This window comes from Calidris pugnax, unplaced genomic scaffold, assembly GCF_001431845.1.
Source record: "Calidris pugnax isolate Ruff unplaced genomic scaffold, ASM143184v1 scaffold69, whole genome shotgun sequence".
NCBI lineage: Eukaryota > Metazoa > Chordata > Aves > Charadriiformes > Scolopacidae > Calidris > Calidris pugnax.
In genome coordinates, this window is record NW_015090859.1 from 2,441,720 (window position 1) to 2,462,615 (window position 20,896).

At 38.8% G+C, this 20,896-nt stretch overlaps 1 protein-coding gene across 5 annotated transcripts in view; it reads right to left on the bottom strand.

Moving 5' to 3' along the window:
- ARHGEF7 (Rho guanine nucleotide exchange factor 7) overlaps positions 1–20,896 on the bottom strand; it is a 138,187-nt gene that overhangs the window by 41,127 nt on the left and 76,164 nt on the right. For all 5 annotated transcript variants that reach the window (XR_001412281.1, XM_014944127.1, XM_014944126.1 and 2 more), the window contains exons 5-8: positions 15,769–15,857; positions 9,517–9,611; positions 9,128–9,223; positions 1,873–1,995 (exon numbers count right to left, since the gene is read on the bottom strand). Coding sequence is in view for 4 of the 5 variants with exons in the window: in XM_014944127.1 (XP_014799613.1) it covers positions 1,873–1,995; positions 9,128–9,223; positions 9,517–9,611; positions 15,769–15,857 (403 nt within the window). In the remaining variant the exon portion in view is untranslated. The remainder of the gene's footprint in view (positions 1–1,872; positions 1,996–9,127; positions 9,224–9,516; positions 9,612–15,768; positions 15,858–20,896) is intronic.

Below are 20,896 nucleotides of genomic sequence, written 5' to 3' on the forward strand. Positions count from 1 at the left end.
TTTTGTTGCCTCGTGCCTGTGAATACAACGGGATTAAACAACTTACCTCACCTTGAGCTATCTCTTATGAACAACGTTACTGCTTGGAACCTACTTCCACATCCAAATCACTTAGCTCCTCTATGATATTTATATTGACTCCACCAGGATTTGATATCAAGCTGACTTTACTGACCCAGAAGCTGAATTTTTCTTTGGACAACCTATGCACAAAGCAACACAGAGGAGAAGAAACGCTCCTCTTCTTCATTTGCAGAACAAACACCCTTCTTCCCTTGCATTTCTACCACAGTTTCTCAGACATGGCTATTCCCTGTGCTTTCCAAGCGTTCTGAAAGTTAGGATAATTTGTTACAAACACCTCCAAATCTTAAGAAATGTAAGTGATCACTTTGCTATCACTTACATCTTCCACCTATAAATTAAATCCCAGACCTCTGAATGAATTCATTGCCCTCCTCTGGACCTGCTCCAGCACCCCAATGTCTTTTTTGTGGTAAGGGGCCCAAAACTGGACACAGCACTCAAGGTGGGGCCTCACCAGTGCTGAGTAGAGTAGGATGATCACCTCCCAAGTCCTACTCACCGTGCTGTTCCTGATACAGGCCAGGATGCTGTTGGCCTTCTTAGCCAACAAATAAATATTTTAGCACTTACAGAAAATGGTACTAGAAGTAGGGCATTTAAAGCAAAACAAACACTAAAGGGTATCACCAGGGGTTTTTTTAAACATATTTTGTTTTGTTTAATTTGAATTCATCATTGCTTCTGACAAAAACATGCCTTCTTTCTGCCTATCCTACAGTGTGAATTTGCAGCTTGATTTTCCATAGTGAGGTTGGAACATAGTGACGTGTCTTACTAACATAAGTGATAGTTCATAGTATTTGGTAGTAGGAAGATTTTTGTTATTTATCCTGTTATGAGTAAAGTTCACAAATGTGCCACATAATGTTGCTATTAAAACTTAACAGCAACATTCTTGGAAGCAGCTACCACTACAGAAAACAAGGCAATTATGCTCCTCTTTGTTTAGAAAGAGTTAAGAATACTCAAAATATCTTTACTTTGGTCCATCACAAGACGACAAAAAAAGGTGGGGAAAAAAGGCAAATAGAATAGATATTCTGCTAGAATTTGTCCTATGTCTAACCTTCAAAAGAAGTTCATGGTTCTGTCCTGCACCACAAGCAAACATAAATAGCTCCATACTAAAAGCTGCTGCAGCACAAGATCATCAAGAGAATACATAGAATAAGTTTGTGAAAGCAGACTTCTTTAATCAAGTTCTGGCTTCAACTTTTCTTCCCTCAAGGTGATACAGGGCATCTTCTATGCAAATGCAAGGTTAGTCCCACAACACAGCAACATCCATCATGTTAATTCAGCATCCTACTTCTTATCACTCAAAAGTAAAGCTAAGGGTGTACCATCATAAAGTTAAGTACATACAAATATGCAGGCTTTTACAGGGCCAAGTTACAATTCACCAACTGCCTACTAGTAATCATATCAATTATGCCATAATTCCTCAAACTTCAGTGACATTTTTCTTTAAACAAATATGACAATCAGTACACTTTGTTTTACATACTTGGAGTTCAGCATGTGTTCTTTAAATGAGAAAATGTTCTCAAATAGTTGATAGCACACTGCCAAAAGTGACAAGCTGGTCCTGATCACACAGAACAGCCTTGTGTTGGGGGATTTTTTGTTCTTTTTTTTTCTAGATACACTACTACTTTTTTTTCCTTAAACAAGCACTATCATACCAAACACATGTCAAAAGAGACATCACAGGTTTACAACACAAGTGTATTTTATGCACCTTTTTTTTTGTATCAGACTTAAAAGACCGCAAAGCAAACATACCTGTGTTCTGTGAGAACATTTACTGCTGATGGATGGTTGGCACAGTATGCAAGGTATAAGCTTTTCATTTGTGGCATCAAATTTAGAAAACATCCTCCAACCCTCTGCTGAGTTTCAGGCAACCTAAAAACAGAGTAATAAAATGAAATTTCTGTACTACTGATATAGAAATAAAGCCTAGAAAAATAGTGTGTATCGGGGTTGGTTTTTTTTTTTTTATCATGTATTTTGTTTTTGTAAAATCAACAGATAGAAATCTACGGTCAATGGCAGGCAACCAATGGCTCTCGCTTCCTTCTTTACAGATTCAACCCTGTAACTGTCAGGCCTGATTATACCACCACGCAGTATAGGCAGAATATGGTACATACCTGTAGGACAGTCATTCAGCAATTTTTTTTCAAGAATTAGTGGTAATTAGCACCTTCTTTAGCAGTTTGAGTTTTAGTCAACATACCTTTCAGCGACAACAGTTTACTATCTGCTCACATATACCACACCAAATCTTACAAGTAGCATTTTCAGCACTTAGATAAAAACTGGATGGAGTGACAACAGGACTCTCTCCCTCCACCATACAGCAGCAGAGATGATAGGCTTAAAATATTCATTAAAAGATCTAAGTACCATATTAAGCTCCGAAGCCAGTTACAGTGCAGTAACAGGATGGTTTTACACTATTGTTACTCATCTTGCTTTTTAAGGGCCATAAAGCACTTTTATGTTGGTTTGTAACCAGGGCAAGAGTGCTGCTTTACCACCATCAGTACACAAATACTTTCTATAACTCACACTTTCTTCATCTTTCATGCTCGAATGCACCACATTTGCTGAACAGTGAAGGAAAACGTCACAATTCTGTTCAGAAGGGCTTATTTTGTCTAGCATAAAATGGTGCTTAAATAACAGCAGCCTCAGTGAGTATGTAACAAAAAGATGACTCAGCAAGAGAAACAGTAATTAGAAGAAAAGCTTACTTTCACACAGCCTTGGTGAACCGAATTGGTTTTGATCAGGTTTGTCAGAGGAGTATACACACATTCATTCACATAAATAAGGGAGGACAGGCTACAAAGATAATACAAATATACACAGCGCATTTTTCAAAAGGTTTTAGCAGAATCTATCATCTCAAACTGCAGTAAGAAAATATCTGGATTATAAATATCTGAAATCAGCTGTGCAGCACCAGCTTAGAACTGGTACAATCAGCAGAAAGTAGAAGTCTGAGTTCTGATTTTGCGTCCGCATAAGCAGGGGAAAAAAAGAAAAATGCAACTCTTCCAGTCTTATTCTTAGCACCTCCTTAAGCCGCATACTTCATATGCAAATAAAAGCACACTCATACTCCTCTAAGATCTAAAATAATTTCAAGTTAAGCACAAACTGATGGGAAGTATATCCTCTATAAGCAGCCTCGCTACAACCATATCACCATTCTCAGAACCGCTCAAAAATAGCCATACTGGATTGCATCCTACATGAGAAATAATAAATTGGACAAACAAGTGAACAGTATCCTAAGGGTGCCAGAAGGGATAAAACCCTATTCTTTTGTACAGAGCAACTCCCACTTGAAGGACTGGGTATCTTCAGCAGTAGTTATATGGCCAACAGCCAATTGTATAATCCACACTGAAGTTAACTGCAAGATAGGACAGTAAGTTTTCAGCAGCCCAGACTACAAGCTTGTCCCTGATGCCTTGTCCAAACCCATAGCAGGTAAGAAGACCTACCCAATATGAAGTCAAAATTGACTACACAGGTGTTCAAAACACCAGGTGGGGGAAACAAGCTTCCTTGTTTGAAGGCAATGTTCATTATAGAAACCCCGAAAATGACAGCCGAATCCCCAGCATCATGCCAGATACACTCAGATCACATTATCAGCACTCCTTACAATAAAGGCTAGGGCCCGTCTTTTATTCTCTGCATCTTTATTTCTCTTTCAAGAAAAGTTCAAATTCTGCAATCAATAGAGTAGCTGCTTTTGCAGGTATTTAGGGGAAAACCAGGGGGATTCCCTGGCATACCGAGGGAATGCTATTCTTACAGCCCTCCAGGCAGCATTTCCTGCCTAGCAGCTGGTCCCCTCTAATAAATCTAAGCATGAGCTAATAATATGTTCTTCGAGTAATAGATGCAGCAGAAGTTTCAGACTGTGAAGGCACACGCAAGGATATATAACTCAGTATTAAATAGTAAGAGGCCCCCTTAAAGAATTGCTGAAAAATGTTACATTCCATACACTGCACACTGTAGTGTCGGGGGGGTGGGAGAGAGTGACAACTGATGGCTGTTCCCACCAAGCAGACATCTGTGTCTCCTCAGTCTGCTGGTCTTTCATCAGAATGAAAGACATGGATTCTCTTTCACATACTGCACATGCATCGCAGCTTTATACTGCACATTCAGTGCTGAATTAAAATAATTAACAGACTTTACGAGGGGGTGGGAACTCATCCCCTTTGATTTTTCTAATCCATGCATTAGTTGCAAGTGTTCTACTATTTTTAGGGGAACAATTAATAAATTATCTGTATCTCCTTTAACTGCTGAAAATCCAACAATTTTTAATGCCTATCACCTTATCATATAAACCTTTGAGTAATTAACGTGTTCAATAAAGGGCATAGTTATTTTGCAATTCATTCCAAAGCTGTCATCCCAATATTCTTCTCATATTTGATATTTTAATTAAAAGGGAATAATGTATAAATATTATATTTATACGTATATAGAAATGATAACTTCAGTTATAAAAAGGCCAAAGACATGTCTTGATTCTGTAAATGAAATTAAGATAACCATAGCAAAGCCTCTGCTGTTGTACACATGCTAGAGGCATCATCATACAACTACCTCTAAACTACCTAAGGCATTATCTGCTTGGTAGAATTACATCCGATGGCTACTGGTTCTGTTCCTCCAGACTTAAAACAGGTTCCCACTACATGATAATTGGAGAGAAAAAAAGAAAGAAAATACCTCATTGCTCAATCACGCTTAGTTTAAGATTCTGATCAGAACTGGACTAAAGCTAGACTGGCAGACGACAGAAAGAAGTGACATTACAGAATATCTAATTACTGTCCTGTGAGTTCTGAAGAGATCTGCCTTAGTTTAGTTGTCAGTGGACATTACAATGTTCTGGGAAAGGCTGTGGAAACTGTGATGAATACAGACAAATTTAAACACAGGCTAACAGAGGCAATTTGAAAAGAAAAGTAGATAAAGTGTAATCAGCACTGTACGTTTTATTTTTTGCAAGGAAAAGATCAAATATCCCTAACTTTCACTTTACTGTGTGATTAACATAATAGTGTCATGCAACAATCTATGTCCCTATGTATATGTGTGTGTGTATTAAAAAAAACCCATATATTTATATACACACACCTGCAGAATCTGCCACAAACTGGAAACTTTCAGTTATCTGGTGGCATTTTCTGCTCTTCCCCATCTCCTCCCATAAAAAGACAAACAGCAGAATTTCCCCCTCTCAGTCTCTTTAAGGAGCTGGAGCATCAATGGTAAGTTTGCTACATTTGCAGAGGTCAGTACAGACAATGTCTTAATAGCAAAGAAGACCCAAGACAACTGAAGACACGCAAAAATTATTAAGGGATAATTGTGATTAATGACTCCAAGGGGTGCAGTTTGTGAGGAAACAAGATTAGATGTTATCTCCTGAGGCTTCACAGTTAACAAGGTTACTGAAATAAGGGGGACACTTTTCAGCTTTCTGAGCTACAAAAGGTTTGCTCAAAAGGAGGCACTATCCAACTTGCAACCCATCAGTCTCATTTTCAGTGCTCTCTTCACAACCATACGTTTCACTTTTTGTCCATTTGCCTTGCCTCTCAGATATCAGTTAACAGGCAAACTTGTTCAGGCTATCTGAAGACACTGTGAATTCACTTAACCCTGATCACCTTATTTCTCTTGATACTCGCAATAACTAAAAGCAAGGGATGATACCAGGATAAACCTTTCATAGACTTAATTTGTACCTGCATTCCAAAAACAAATCCAAAACACTGATTAGTGTTCACCAGCCAGCCTGTGTGTTGTCCCCCAACTCCTACTGAGAAGTACAGCTGTAGACTGACAACTTCTATTCCCAGGTGAATGAAGAATTTTTTATTTTTTTTTTTTGGAGCAGGAGGCATCTGTTCAATCTGCTGCTACGAAAATACCCAAAGAGCAGTACTTCCAACAGAGATCATTTAGATCAGCCAAGTGATCACTTGACAGACACTGACTTTGTGTATTCAGAGGACCGTTTGCTGTGCAAACCACTGCAGAACTTATCTTTGGCACTGGATCACAGATCTGGAAAGAGACCCAGAGCACCGGACCACTTTTTGTCTTCAGGAGCCCAGAGTGCTCTTGCTCTTTTACTGTCAGAAATCCACCTTTTGCAACTCAAGACTCCATCAGCACCTCTGCCTTGTCAGTTACAGCTCTTTTCCATCCAGAAAAACAACATGCACTTCCAGCTGCTCAGTCAAAGAAAGCACTTTTGACACGGATCAGCCAGAAGATTCTCACTCAATGCTAGTTAGACTTGTTTTATATGCCGCTTGGGTAAATGAAGAAGATAAGTCACAAAGGTAGAAGTAACTCCAATTGAATCTGTCCAAAGGTGCCCAGCATGAAGGTAGGCAGACAAGTGGTGTTCCCAGGCCTGTGACAGATGGAGCAGCCCACAGGAGCACCACAAAAGAGGCCAACCTGGACTAGTTTAGAGAGGACAAACCTTTAGCAATGAACCAGAAGAGCTCCAAGGCTGAGGGCAGGGTAGGAGGGTGGCACACAACTAAAACCAAGCCACATCCAAACAATTACTTCCCCCAAAACACACCTACTACAGGATTATGTGTTCTGAAAAATCCATAACCCAATGTTTAACAACACGAGGATTAAATAAACCAAAGTGGTCCAGGCAAGAAGAAGAGCACCAGACAGTTTCTGTCACTGAAGTATATACCAGGATTTGTTAAGAGAAAACTCAAATGACAAACTGACTCTAGGGGGGCGTAGAATTAAAAAAACATTGAACTCTCACACCCAAGAACAGGAATTTGTCAAGCAAGGTAGGCTGGCACCACAACAACTGGCAGGGCATTGGCATTTGGTCATTCTGACATGTCAAGTTAGAAAAAACACCACACCGGATGCTGCAAGTGAAGAGCTCAAATGATGGAACTGTAAGCTCTCTGCCAAAAATAAAATAAAATGATAAATCTATTTTCAGCCCGGGAGCTACTGCGAGTTTACAAAACAGGTTCACCAGCCAAAAAAACATGGCAAAATGACAAAAAACAAGGCAGCAGGGCAAGCATTCTTCTACATGATAGAATTATGATAGATTAGATTCAAAACAGGAGGAAGCTGGACGCTCAAGTCAATATGCTATGATGAAAATTAAACTGAAAATACAACTTGGCATGACCAGCATATTTATGAAATGAAAATAACACAAAACATTTGTAGTACCCTTCAGTAACCCTGGGGCATCACTTCCTCTGCCCACCTACTAGCATCCATTATGTTCCTAATTTACTACACAGCAAAATTTCACTTAGCAGGAAGAAGAAATAAAGGACATTATGAGAAGGTGCCCTAATAGTTGAGTTAGTTCTAAATGAGCTTTCTGAGCTTGAAGCTACATTAGGATACCACATTAACCTACATACCAAGTTAAAACAAAGCTTGCATTATATTTAAATGGATATGCTCTTCTACTCTTCAAGACCATCCAAATCAAAAGCTTTAAAAGATGACAGTCTGTTCATGCAAGGTACTTAATTTCCTTAACTTCTGACTCATAGAAACAAAATCACAGTAACAAAAGAATGAGACAACAAAGCACAGTGACAAGCAAGAAAAGACAGGAAGCATTTAACTATGGGGCCAAATGGTCATTCTCAGGGATTTAGACACTTAACTGATCAAGTCTAACTTGCGAGAAAAAAAATATCCTTCTTTCTCAAACACAGTGTAGAAGAAAGGCCATTTCAAGAATGTTTCCATTCCACTGATGAAGAGTCATCTGAACTACATGGTGCTCCAGTCTAAATCCTCTAGAGGCGGAAGAGAGGGAGAGAAACCGTGTGGTAGGAAGACATGGGATCCAAAGTCAGCAACAGACCCAGAGATACATTACTGCCTAGTGGAGGCACAGCTTATACTTTGTCATGACAAAACTTCCTCTTCACATAGAACAAAAGTGGAGGAAGAAATCAAAACACAGCAAATTGAGCTGATATAAAGATCACTGCTGCCAAAAGAGGCATTTTCTCCTCCAAGACACTCATTCCTTCCCACAGCCAAATACTCCCAGCAGACTGAAGCTTGCCTAAGCCCCAAGTAGCAATTCAAATTACCAACTTGGCAGAAAACATGAAAATTTGGATATGCAAGTTGCCTTGCCTCACCATGTGGTCAGACAAAAACAGAAGACAGGCAAGGAAAAGGACACAACCGAAGTTAGGATCGGGAACTACACTTTCAGTGGAGTTTCAACACTAGAGAACTGTTTTAACAATTCAAATGCAATATGGTCACCTTCTTTTGTAGACCACCAAGTGCTGAAGTATAAGCAGAAAAATATCCAGCTATCACTTCAGCCTAACCTATAGGAGGACAGGTGTCTTCATCCCCTTCTTTCTGTGCTTCACGCTTCCTATATGGTACAGTACAGTCATTAAGGCTATTTACTTTTATTTTGTTTTTAATTCAGATTGCTCTTTTTGCCTATCCTGCATACCTCTCCCAGTACATTTTGACAGTCAACATTGTTTAGGACAGAAGAATACTAAGCAATGGCATTCTGATACAGTGTCCTTCATCCAAGTCACATACCCGTCCTCTGCTGTTCTGTCACAACGTAAGCTTCCTTTATTCTCTCTCTTACTTTAAGAAAAGACTGAAAGTTCATGCCTCCAAAACAAAAAAGCACCACTTCCTCTATCACCTCCCCACTGGTATGCAATTGCATCATGGAAATTTATAAATTTTTTTCAAACTACGTCAAAATTCCTACCTCTGCAATTGCATCCTGGGGTCAATATTTATTTACGAAAGCAATCAATGCATTACCCAAACATCTATTACTGTACTGCTGTAGCAACTATGCTTAAAGTGAGAGGAACAAAAATTATGCCAAACAGCATACATAACAAGTAAAATAATAATAAAAAGAATTGCTTATTAGAATTTTACAGTATCTGTGATGTATAGTACTTACTTGGTGCATTCTTCTAAAGACTGTACAAGCATTTGCTGGAAAGAACTTATTTCTTCCAGGTTTCCCATTAAGTATGAAGTATTCGTTGAGTTTAACCTGGAGCCAAAGAAAATAAAAGGTGTTTAGGTTTGTAGCTATTGATTAATTGTGCTTTAGTAAAACCTACAACCTTAAAAGAAAATGCTTACTGGTCCTTAGATCAAGAACCAGGTTTGCACCTTAATCAGTGTGCAAACTGGATAAAAGCAGGCCCTGCCTCAAGAATCTCTCAGTCCACACAAGAAAAGGCACATTGACATTGAAATTTTGACCATGCAAAAAACCCCTCCCCAATACACAAGAGAAGTTGAGTTTAAATTTAAAAAACAAAACAAAACAAACTCACATACTTTTCACTGGCTTGTAATGGTCGCAGGTAGTTTGAAAGCATTGTTTGTAGCTCCTTAGCATATTCATTTTCTGTTTCTAATATATTTTGTAGCACCTACAATAAACGACAGTTGCTAATTGGCATGTTTTTAAAAGATGCATGAAAATGTTCAAATCAATACCAGTTTTAAAACACAGTAAAATTTACTTAGCACTAGGAAAATTTAAATTTAAGTATTGGCAAGAAAGCACTGAATACTATACATCTATGAAATTCACAGGAGAAAAAACACCAGACACACAATGAGGCATCCTTTAGCCATGTACCAAAAAAGTGGTAAGCTAACAAGAATTTCACTACATTTAAAACTTATACTGTAAAATTTGAGAGCTATACGGAGTGTTCTTCCAAAGCTAGGGGTAATTATTCCCGCTATGTACTTCAGAACAGTCGAAGATCATCAGAGATTGGTAAAGCACAATAGAAGTTGTAAGAGAAATGAACAATTAGTGTCATTTTCTCGGTCTCAATTACAACACATTACAACTAATCTTGTTAGCTAAGTGTTTACTTACTCAGATGCACTGTTCTATCAGGAAGGTCTGAATATCAACAGATTTATAAATATCAAGTAACTGCCAACTTTTCTAGCAATATGATTAGCATTATTGCATTCTTTTAAATAGGGCTGCCTAACCTTCCACTGGGAGTGCAATAATATATGCTACCATGAGAAAATTACAACAGATTCTGATGCAGAGCCAAGGATTTATAAAATACAGCACACGCTTGTTTTTCTGGCTGAACATATATCAAACAACTGAAATACCCCCAAATATGTACAAAAAACCATTTTACAGGGCTATGTTCCGGGAACCTGCTTTAGAATATCCTCCAATACATTCACACCTACTGTGCTCCTAGCCAGCCAGTTATTTTTTGCCTCCAAAAAGTTAATGATTTAGCACGAGAATCCTCAGAATTAAATGTAACACAATGAACACAGCCGAGCTTTGAAAACTTTTTGCTATTCACTGGTCACAAGCTACACCACAAACCTCATTTTGCTACATGCCATATTTGTCAAGCCTACAGTAATATCTCATTTCAGCATTTATAGTAACGACTGTAATTGAGTGCATTATTCACTGCTGTAGTCAATACTCTTTCTTAGGAAATAAAAAAAGCCATTCATTCCTAAATGCAAACCTGATGAAATAACTTTAAATAGTTCAGTATGTCAATGAAGAATTCACTGTTCCTTTCATTGGTGTCATTGATTCTGCTTATTCCTTGAATGCTTCTATTCATTTGGAGAGCGGGAGAGAGACCACTTTTGAGTTCATTCTTTTGTTGGAAATCTGAATCCTGAACTGAAGATTAAAATGTCTCCATTCTCTGCTAAACACTATGACAAAAGAATGTCACAGGGAAAGTTATGGCTACTAACTAGGAAACTACAGCATAAAGTACAATATGGACACACAAATTTTTAAAAAAGCTAAGGTTTCTTTGACCACTTAGACCAAGGGGGAAAAAAAAAAGAAAAAATTTCTATTGATCACATCACTAATTAAACCTCATATTCTCTTACATATAATGTAAAACAAAGTCAATTGCTAAATATACATAGGATTCATTCGGTTCAAAACTAAATGCAAGAACAATCTTTTCCAATACGGCTTTTCCTATGAAAAAATCCCAGCCCAAAGTCATTACACAGCTATTGGCAGGGAAAAGGCAACTGGAAGTCAAGGTCAAAAACACAGTGTCCTGATGAAGCACTGAAAAACCTTAAAAGACAAAGATAAAAAACAACAAATTCACTAGAAATCTTGAAAAGCTGCACCACTGCTCCACTTTCTCAGAGTATTTCCATTCTTTGCTGTTTCCTTTCTTTGTCTGAACAGCTTGAAATAAAACTAGTTTCACATCAGACACAACTCCTATTATTTTTATGTGCTGCGTTGGATTTCTATTTGAGGATTTTCTTTCCAATACGGAAAACACGGGATTGGAGGAAAAAGACTTAAAGGAGAGAAGAAGAAAAAAGAATGGGAAAGCTTAAAAACTAGAACTGTCAACATGATAAATTACTGGGAGAAGGAAAATAAATGCAACTGTAAATAAAACTACGCTACAAAACCTATGCAGAGTACTAGATACACTTACACTGCTTTATGTTTTTCTAGTTATTTCACAGTGTTACACAATACTTCAGATATACATAGTTTTAAACACTTCCCAAAACACATTAAACCTATCCCCTCCCCTTTATTTTTTTTGTGCAATTTGCACTGCATATATTCAGAATGAAAGAATGATATCTTTTAAAAAGACTAGTCTTGCCTACACAGCTGTAAAACATCCGTTCTGTGAAGCCTCAGATCCTTCCAGCTTGACTTACCTACCTCCCGGAGCAGCTATGAGGACTAAGCACTGGGACGGAAGCGGTAAGCAGTCAGCACTGCCACTCAGTATTTTGGCACCAGAGCACCCCTTACATTCCTCACATCCACATCTCGCCCGCGTGCTCTAATAATCACCTTTCTTCTCTTTCCCGCTTTCTGCGCGTTCTGGCTGCTGCAAGACCCCATGAGACCTCCAGGACCTTGTTTGCACAACTCCACCACAACATTTGCACAGATAAGCCCGGGTACCACAAGAGCAGCATTGAAGTGGCAGCTTTTGCAATCCCCCCTCACGCTGATGAATAGCAGGCACAGACAACTGAGCTCACACAGCACAAGCTCCCTCAATCACACGGCATGGAAAATTCAAGCACGGTTAACAAGTCCGTCACACACAACGCCGGCCATCTCCCCAAGGCAAAAAACCACCACCCCAAAATGGATTTTAAAGGACTTTTGAATCAGAGGGAGCAAAGGCAGATTTCAGAGCTACACTGGGGCACAATCCCATAGCCCACTCCCATTTCACGTGAGTAGTAGGGCACTCAACTGAAATATCACGTACTTCAGCCAAACGGTGATCAATGTCTAATTTCCCTGCATCACAAGAATTTGAGAGATGAACCCCTTAAAACAGGCCTTCCACAAGTATACCACATCTCAAGGGCTCTCAATTTTCATGAACTTCAGTAAACACAAACTCTTGACCGAACTTCCAAAGCGTGGCCTTGCAAGAAGTGCTTGTTTTCTATCACTTTACAAACACTTAAATGAAAAATGAGATCATGCAAATACTCATACTGTGGAGAAAGTTGTCCATTTCTTTACCTGCTTTCAGAATAGCTACTTAATCTCAAGGCAATTGTCCTGCAAGTGGAGATAACCTAATTTTATTTTGGACGCTAAATTTTAAATTCAAGGGATTATTAACAAGTAAAAATAAAACTCAGTAACGCCTGCTCTGTCTTCAGGGAATAAACCTGCAACACTATGCCTGCTTCCTCAGGAACAGGTTACTAAATTACTTCTGCATGAAAAATGCATAGTACTTGATCAGGAGTCTGGTTCATATTACACACTGCTGGAGACTGGTAATATTTTATGGAGGACAAGACCTTGTAGCACCAGTCGCTCTAGTTGAAGATGTCTCTGCTCATTGCAGGGGAAGTTGGACTAGATGACCTTTAAAGCTCCCTTCCAACCCAAACTATTCTATGATTCTTTAGTAACCTGCATTCCCAAGCCAGGCAAAAATGTAAGCATACACCAAACGCACTCTGCCTTCTCAGCAACACCTAGTGCAAGGTGCAGCTAATAAAGCACACTGAGACTAGAAACTCTGTGATTTGTGTTACGAAGTTCAGGTGGAGCTCTGCAAGTCCATAAAAATAAAGAACACGTTTACAAGGGGGTGAAAAACAGAGGAAAGCGGGGAAAGCTGTCTCCTCTTGACATGAAAAGCCCTTCCCTTAGCCTATCCCAGCCCTTCTCCCAGAAAGGGACATCAGCAGAGCCTCTCCGACCACTTTCTGGACTTCCTCTGAACTGCCCTTTCATTCTTGTCCCCAGTCCAGTGAATGTACCCCACAGGTGCTGCCTGCACCGGCGTATATCCCTCCCTGGGAAGAGCAGCTCTAAGTAATCAGGAGGTTTACAGGGTCTCAGCACACACCCAACTGGTGGAAGACAGCCACAACTTAAAGACAGCAAGCAGCCCCAGAGCACCAGCCTCAAACGATGCCGGGTTGTCAAGGAAGCCTTTAACACAGATTTTAACTTGAGCTACGTTCTTTCAGCTACCAGTTGCCAAAGGTTTATTTGGAGCTGTTCTGTTTTCACCTTAATATGGACTCAATTTACTTATCAGTGTGGACTGAAGATAACGCTTCTAGCACAGGGAAGTCCCGTGTCTGCAGCTTATGTGTAAAGACAGAACAAAAACAACTCACAGGTTAAGCTGCTTTCACTTCAGCGAATGCGTTTGCTGTTTGTCTTATCTACATGTAAAAATCAATACGTATTTAATAATTATTAAAAATCATTTTGTAGTTATAATGCCAGAGGAACTTTGTATGTTTCAAGAAAAATCTAGGTGCCGCCTAATCTAATTTAGGCTTTGAGCACAGCACAACCCAATTCCAAGGGTAGGTACGATGGTCACCACTTTCACTTAAAAAAAATAAATAATTAAACTACTTTAAAAGCCAGCTATGGCTACCTGTTTCCCAAAGTATACAGTAGCCTGAATCTCCATGATTATGATAATATGCTACTCAGGGAACAATTATAAAAACTACATAAGCCAAAGGTGGTACCTCAAAATTGCATGGTGTTTTTTCAACATAGCTACCTTAACTATGGTTTTAGGCAAATTCAAACATTTACTTCTTATTATTTTCACCAAAGTACACTATTACCCCCAAAAATGGTATGTATTACTCTTACAAAGCAAAATACGCAACCACAAGATCCAATTCATTTTATTTTTACTAAAAATTCAACATAGATATAAATTAAACTTAAGCAACAGCAGTTTTCTCCCTAGTGAAGGAGCTAAATCGTCTCTTTGTTGCATTCACTTCTGTTTATCTTCTTGAAAAACATAGGTTTTAACATCAAAACAACAGTAGAGAAGACGTATTTTGCTACTATGCACTACAGCAACTTCAATTTTTTTTTTTTAAATTACTATAAAGAGATCTAGTGAAAAACAAAAATAAAAAGGAAAACTATCCAATATTTTGTGGCTGAATGTACCATAGTAAGAACACGACTCCCTGCAGTTTAAAGGAAGGCATGCCTGCATAGGTGCTTTCAGTCATGGCCAGCAGGTGTGGGATACAATAGCCAAAGACTCACAGCCCTCCCTTCAACCATGGAATTTCAGCTACTGACAGAGGAGCAGGAGAGCCACGGGGAGGAGCAGGAGGTTGCTTCATTGTTCTCAATAAGGGAACTACATGTAAAACTGCTCTGTTCTTCCAGGTGGTTGGTGTTACTCATGCCACAACCGCAAAGGATGAAAGCATAAAATCATGCTGTACGATCCCTGCTAAAAACTGACAAATAAAGTGAAAAACAATGACAGCTGCTTCAAAGAAGAGGGAAAGAGACCTTGTGTTTTGGGTTTACACCAGCAGGGAGCAGTGGTTGCCAAAACCAGAAGCTTTTTGCTTCCCAATGTACAAACTGTCAGTAAATAACGGATTCTCAAAATGGTTACAATAACACATTTAAAGACAGAATTTGGTATGGTTTTTACATGTATCTACTAAATCTGTCTTAGTACTAAGTTAATAATTCCTAGGGGGGGGGTTGTTAAAGGCTGACTCTGGCTATACCACTTTTACTGTGAAATCTGTCCATCAGCATAACGGAGAGGTTCCCAAAGTAAATACTCGAGTTGATTTATAAGCATGAAAAAAAAAGGAGGCAAATTCACTCAAAATGTTCAGTCTCTTGTTCAACAAAAAGGACAGAAATATTCTTAATTGTTTTAACACAGCAGAATTTCATTAATTCATAGACACTGGGGAAGACTGCATATTTGGGGATGGGGGAGAAAAGGCACGTTAAAAAACTAGCAAAGGAAATAAAGTGAGCATAATATATTACAGAAATGCCTATTATTCACTTACTGTAGACCATAATTTTTCATCATGCTTAAGAATTTGTATGTGCAATATTTCTATTAAACTAACAATGATCTTTGTTTATATGAGAATTCACTAAAACCCCTATCTAGTTTTTGCACTAAGGCTCTGACAAGACTGCCATATTTTTAAGGCAGATAAGAGCATTTGGTTAAATTATATTCTACTGTATATAACAGCTCACATGGAGGAAAAAGGATCACTCACCACATTGTAATAGCTTTTGTTAATTGCAGACGTATCAAAGCCTTTAGGTGGACTCTTCAATGTACCTGATTTGGGGGAGACCGGTTTTTCTGAAATGTAAGATATTTTCGTGTCAATGGAGTGCAATTTCATAGCTCAACACTAGAGGTCAAACAAACTGCTTTGAAATATTTATCATAAGATACAGCAAAAATAGTGCTTCACTGAGCAAGGTACATACTTGTGCTTGACATTATTGGTAAAGAATCAAAAATGTTCATATATTCACAATGAATGAAACACTACCCTCATTGAAGGCAAGGAGAAAAATTATTTTTCCTGGAACCAGAAAGTTAGTTAATACAATTAGCTTTTCCAAAATTGCCTTTTAAAAAAAAAAAAATACCCAACCAAAAAACCCACCAAAATGTTATTATAGACTGTAATTAAGAAAAAAAACCAAACAAAACAAAAAAAAAACCCAAACACAACATGTATTTCCAAAAGCTACACATACTTTTAAACAAAGGTAGTATTAAGTTTTAATATAAATTTAATGAACTTGGTAAAAGCAAGTAACCAATCAAAGGCTGGACATATCAGAGGTGGGACATTACACTCAGTCTGGCTGAAACAGAGAATCAAAACACTATACAACTAGTGAGTGGAGTCACTTACCAGATGCCTAATCCCAGAAAATCATCTTTTAAAATAAATTATCTTTTATTGTTAGGGAAGTAAACAAATAAAAACGCTTATGCACTTGAGAACAGAGTCCATTGCAACAACAAATGCAATCCTTCCTATAATCCTATAGGGAATCTACCCCTCAGTAATGCCTGCTCTTCCTGGAAGGACAACGGTCTGCAAGATCAAACCAGGAGGCCTGAGAGTTACTGGAGTGCTGACTCCCAGAAGGAAGAGGCACAGCAAACACACTCCTAAAGCCTCTCCCCCTGCTTTCCCCCCCACCATTGCTCCTCTGTGATTGACTTAGAGGAAAGAGAAGAGACAAGAGAATCAAAAGCATCATGCTGGATGGTGCAGAAACAACAAAGAAGATTTACAGCATCTCTTTTTGACCTCTCATACTTGACTTTGCACACAGCCAACTGAGAATGCTCCTGAGACTACATTTATCAGGACATCATGGTGTTTTGGTTTGTTTTTTTTAAATAAGCAGGCTTGTCTAATATGTAAACTTCAAATAAGCATTTGAGTAATTTGTATCCAAACAATAAAATGGCAGATTGTCAAAAAACAAAGCACAAAAGAAAAGCATTATCAAAAACGTACCTACTGAAAGTTCTACCTTTATTTTAAAAGCAAGCTCCGCAAGCTCCTGTTTCAACTGCATTTTAATGAAGTTGTATGAATAATTCAACTCTGGTTTACCTGATACCTCAGGCCACTGAGAATAAATTATGCAAGACCATCCTTTCCAGGAGAAGCCCGGTCAGCCAAGCTAAGGGCCAGCTTGGGAAATTACCATGGACAGTAGAGTTGACCAGGGAAAGGCCACCATAAGCGGACCAGCACACCTGGTGGTACCAGCCTCTGCTGGACTGTACCCTGGGCAACTCAGTGCTTCTTCAGGCTGCCCAGCTGCAGCCCCCTGGCTGTTGCAGCCTCAGGTGAGCAGACCACAGACACAGGCCACCCTTTTGTCTCCAGTGCCCGGAGCACAAGTCCAGCCAACTAGACCTGAGACTTGAGCTATCAGGCTGCAGGAACACACGTGTGGTGTCTTTGAGGCGATTTTCTCTGTATTGCACTAGAACTTTCCTCAAAAAAACCATTCTAAAAATAAAATACGGTCTTCAAACTGCCAAACATGGGCAAAATACTTCTCCTTACCAGCTTCAGAGATGACAGTGAAATCCTTTTGGTTAATATCCCCTGCCCACCCCCCCAAATCAGCTATAAGCCGACAGACAGCACAAAACCCTTTAGCTCCAGCAGCAGTACATACGTGCCCTGCTATAGAGCCAAGTAATTCCAAGTGACAGGACTCCTCCCATCCCCTTAAAACAAAACCATAAATGCTAACAGATTTATCATCAAACGCTCAGCGTGGAAGAAGCACCTAAAGACATCCTATATGTATGGCTACACATTTATATATTTGTACATAATACCATTCATTTATGGGACAATTATAATTTAATTCTTTGTACCTAATGATGAAAATGATGCAGTTTACCAAGATTGGGTAATTTGCATTCATTCTCTATGGGAGCTCTTGATTTACCCTATAATTTACACTGACTTTCAGGTTTACTAAATAGCTAAAGGTTTATTACTCATGTGCTAAAAAGCATGAAAGGAAAAAACAGAATTATTTAAGGAAAACGGTAAATACTGTCACTGACTATTATCATAATATAGATGTCTGACCCTTGTTAATCTGGAGAAAGTTGACTGCTCATAGAAACCTGGCTCTTCTTCCAGCTACTTTGTTATCTTAGAAGGTGTAAAAACATATCTCGTCCCCTACCTTTTTCTTCTCCTAAGCTGCTGAAGGAAGTGGGAGATTTTTTCGCTGAAATGTATAGTCTCATTTATATTACCAGCTGTTTAGCTGATTCAGTTATCCATCAGAGACACACGATCAAATTCAGATTTAAAAACAGAACACAAAAAAGAAACACACATTCAAATCATTTTGCCTAAACAGCCATAACCAACATTCAGCTTTTAAAATGCAAAGGCCATTTCTATTGTGGAAACACAGAATTAGACACAGCAAATCAGCCCAGCTGTCTATCACGTCTGGTATTCTGCCTCCAAGCACTGCCTTGCTTCATAAAGAGGAATAATAAACAGTCCTGTTGTAATTAGCTTATTGCACAATGCATTACACAGAAGAAAATCCTGATCTTGCACATGAGAAATCACTTTCTTAGCATACACAAAGTAAGTGTTATTTATTACCCTTCATGAGAAAACACTGGAGTGCTTTTGCAAACATACAGCATAATTCATTAAACATTTCAAGCAAGTGTCAGCCCCATTCAGCATAGTGGGAACATAAAAAGGTCGTGTAGGTCCATAGGTCTATGAAGTCCATAGATTTCTGAAACAGTAGCAAAACCCTAGCACCTTGCCTACTCCAACGTGTAAGCTCTGTTTCTCAAGGCACTGGAAGGAAAGAAAGCAAGCGACCTGAGCCAGACACCAAGTTTTCCCACATGGAAGATTCTTCCCTTCTCTCTCTTTTTCTCCCAGTCCCAATGTAAATGTGTTAAATTAACACTGAAAACACAACAAAAAGATGTACAGCACATGATGAAATCCAAAGCGAACAAGCATCTGCTCAAGTACTGGAAGGCATCATATCCAGCTGATGACTGAAACCAAGAGGTAAGTTACCACTATCAGTTTCTTTCCTGATCAAAGCATTACATTCAGTCACACCCAGCTACAGTTGATAACGCTTTTAAGTGTCTAATGGCTAGTGATTAACCAGATAGAATTCACTTAACAGATCGTTTTTGGGTGGAGAGGGAGGTTGGCACAGACTTCTTAACATTATTCCTCCAGCAAATAATTATTCTCAGTAGAACCAAAATAACTTAGAGCAGCTGCTTCTGTAACCTTTCCCTAAGAAGTACATCAGATGCCACGAACGGTCTAAAATGAAGTTATCTTATCCTTTACAAACATCTACCTAAGTGACTGTAAAGGTACAATTTACTCAATGCTTCCAATGTTTATTTCATTCTATTTTCATTAATATGCAAGTATTTCTTTTAGCTGCCTTCAAATTACTTGTCATTTTCAAATTCCGTCCTGTATCTCTTCTGTCATATCTCCAATTTATGTCACATCCATTTTCATGTAACAGTCTCCTTCGTGCCACTTCAAAGAGCACTCCTTCAGGACATACTTTACTAAAGCATTTCAACTGTACTGCTGCAAAAATCACCACCATGTGTTTCTATTACTAGGCTACAGTGTATGTAATCTGGATGCAAAAGATATGAACCAGGCTATTTCATCCCAGAGTATGGGAGAAAAGATGTGCCAATTGGGACACCAAGAGCTATGTGGTCCCTATTAGTGGAGAGCCCCAAGCAAGCTCTGTCTCTAATGAGTTCAAGTCCAACACCAGGAAGGCAGACATCAAACTTGTTCCTGGTCCTCAAGCTGGTTCAGGCATTGCTGTGACATGCTCCACTCTGCAACGTCAACACTACTAACACTTCTTCCCCAGAAGTACTGACTTGTCCCAAACTCTATTCTATTTATGCCTGTAGAGTAACACTTGGCAAGAAAACAAAATGCCCCTCCAAGTGCACAAGGTTGGGGAGAGGAAAACTAGCAATCTTGATGGGGTTTTCTTTTTGTTTTTTCTTTTTTTTTTTTTTTTGAAAAGCTAAAAGTGAAAAGCATCTGTCCTTCCCTCATGCACCACAGGATGGGAACAGGAGATACTACTCTTCCACTATATTTGGGCATTTTCCCACACTATGATTTCTTTATTTTTTAAACATCTAACCAGCAGATCCATTAACACTGCAATTTGCACTGGGCCTGTTTATAACATAACTGCCAAGAAAGCATAACAGAAGAGAGATTAAGAAAGCAATGACATGTTAATTTCTATGAAGAATTAGAGTAACACTTGTGACATATCAAATATCATTTTTCAAAGCTATGTTCCCTTCTGCATAATCTCATGCAATTTAAATGTATTGCACTTTGATAAAAACTCAGCAAGTGATCATGTGATTTTTTAAAAAATCTGATTAACATCTGACAGCAGAGGTAAGCAAATGCATCCCCATTCTGGCTAACCCCTCTTCTCCTCATCACAAGGGAGTTCTCAAAACTAAGTCTCCAAATCTCTACTGTGCAAGACAGAAGGAGCAGTGTAAACGACAAGACTCCACCTACACCTTCACCCCTCCCTGCTCTGTTTTATATAATAAAATAACCTCAATAAGGCCACGCTGTCAAATATCTAACAAGTTTACACAGTATAAATCTTTTACCCTCTGTCATGTGTAACAGTACAGCAGGATGAAAATAAAGTCCTCTCATTTCAAAGTACTTCCTGACTAGTGATCAAAGAACATTAAAAAGAAAAAGGCAAGATGTTACAGGGTTTAAGAAGGGAAATGAAAACACACACACAAGGAGGGAA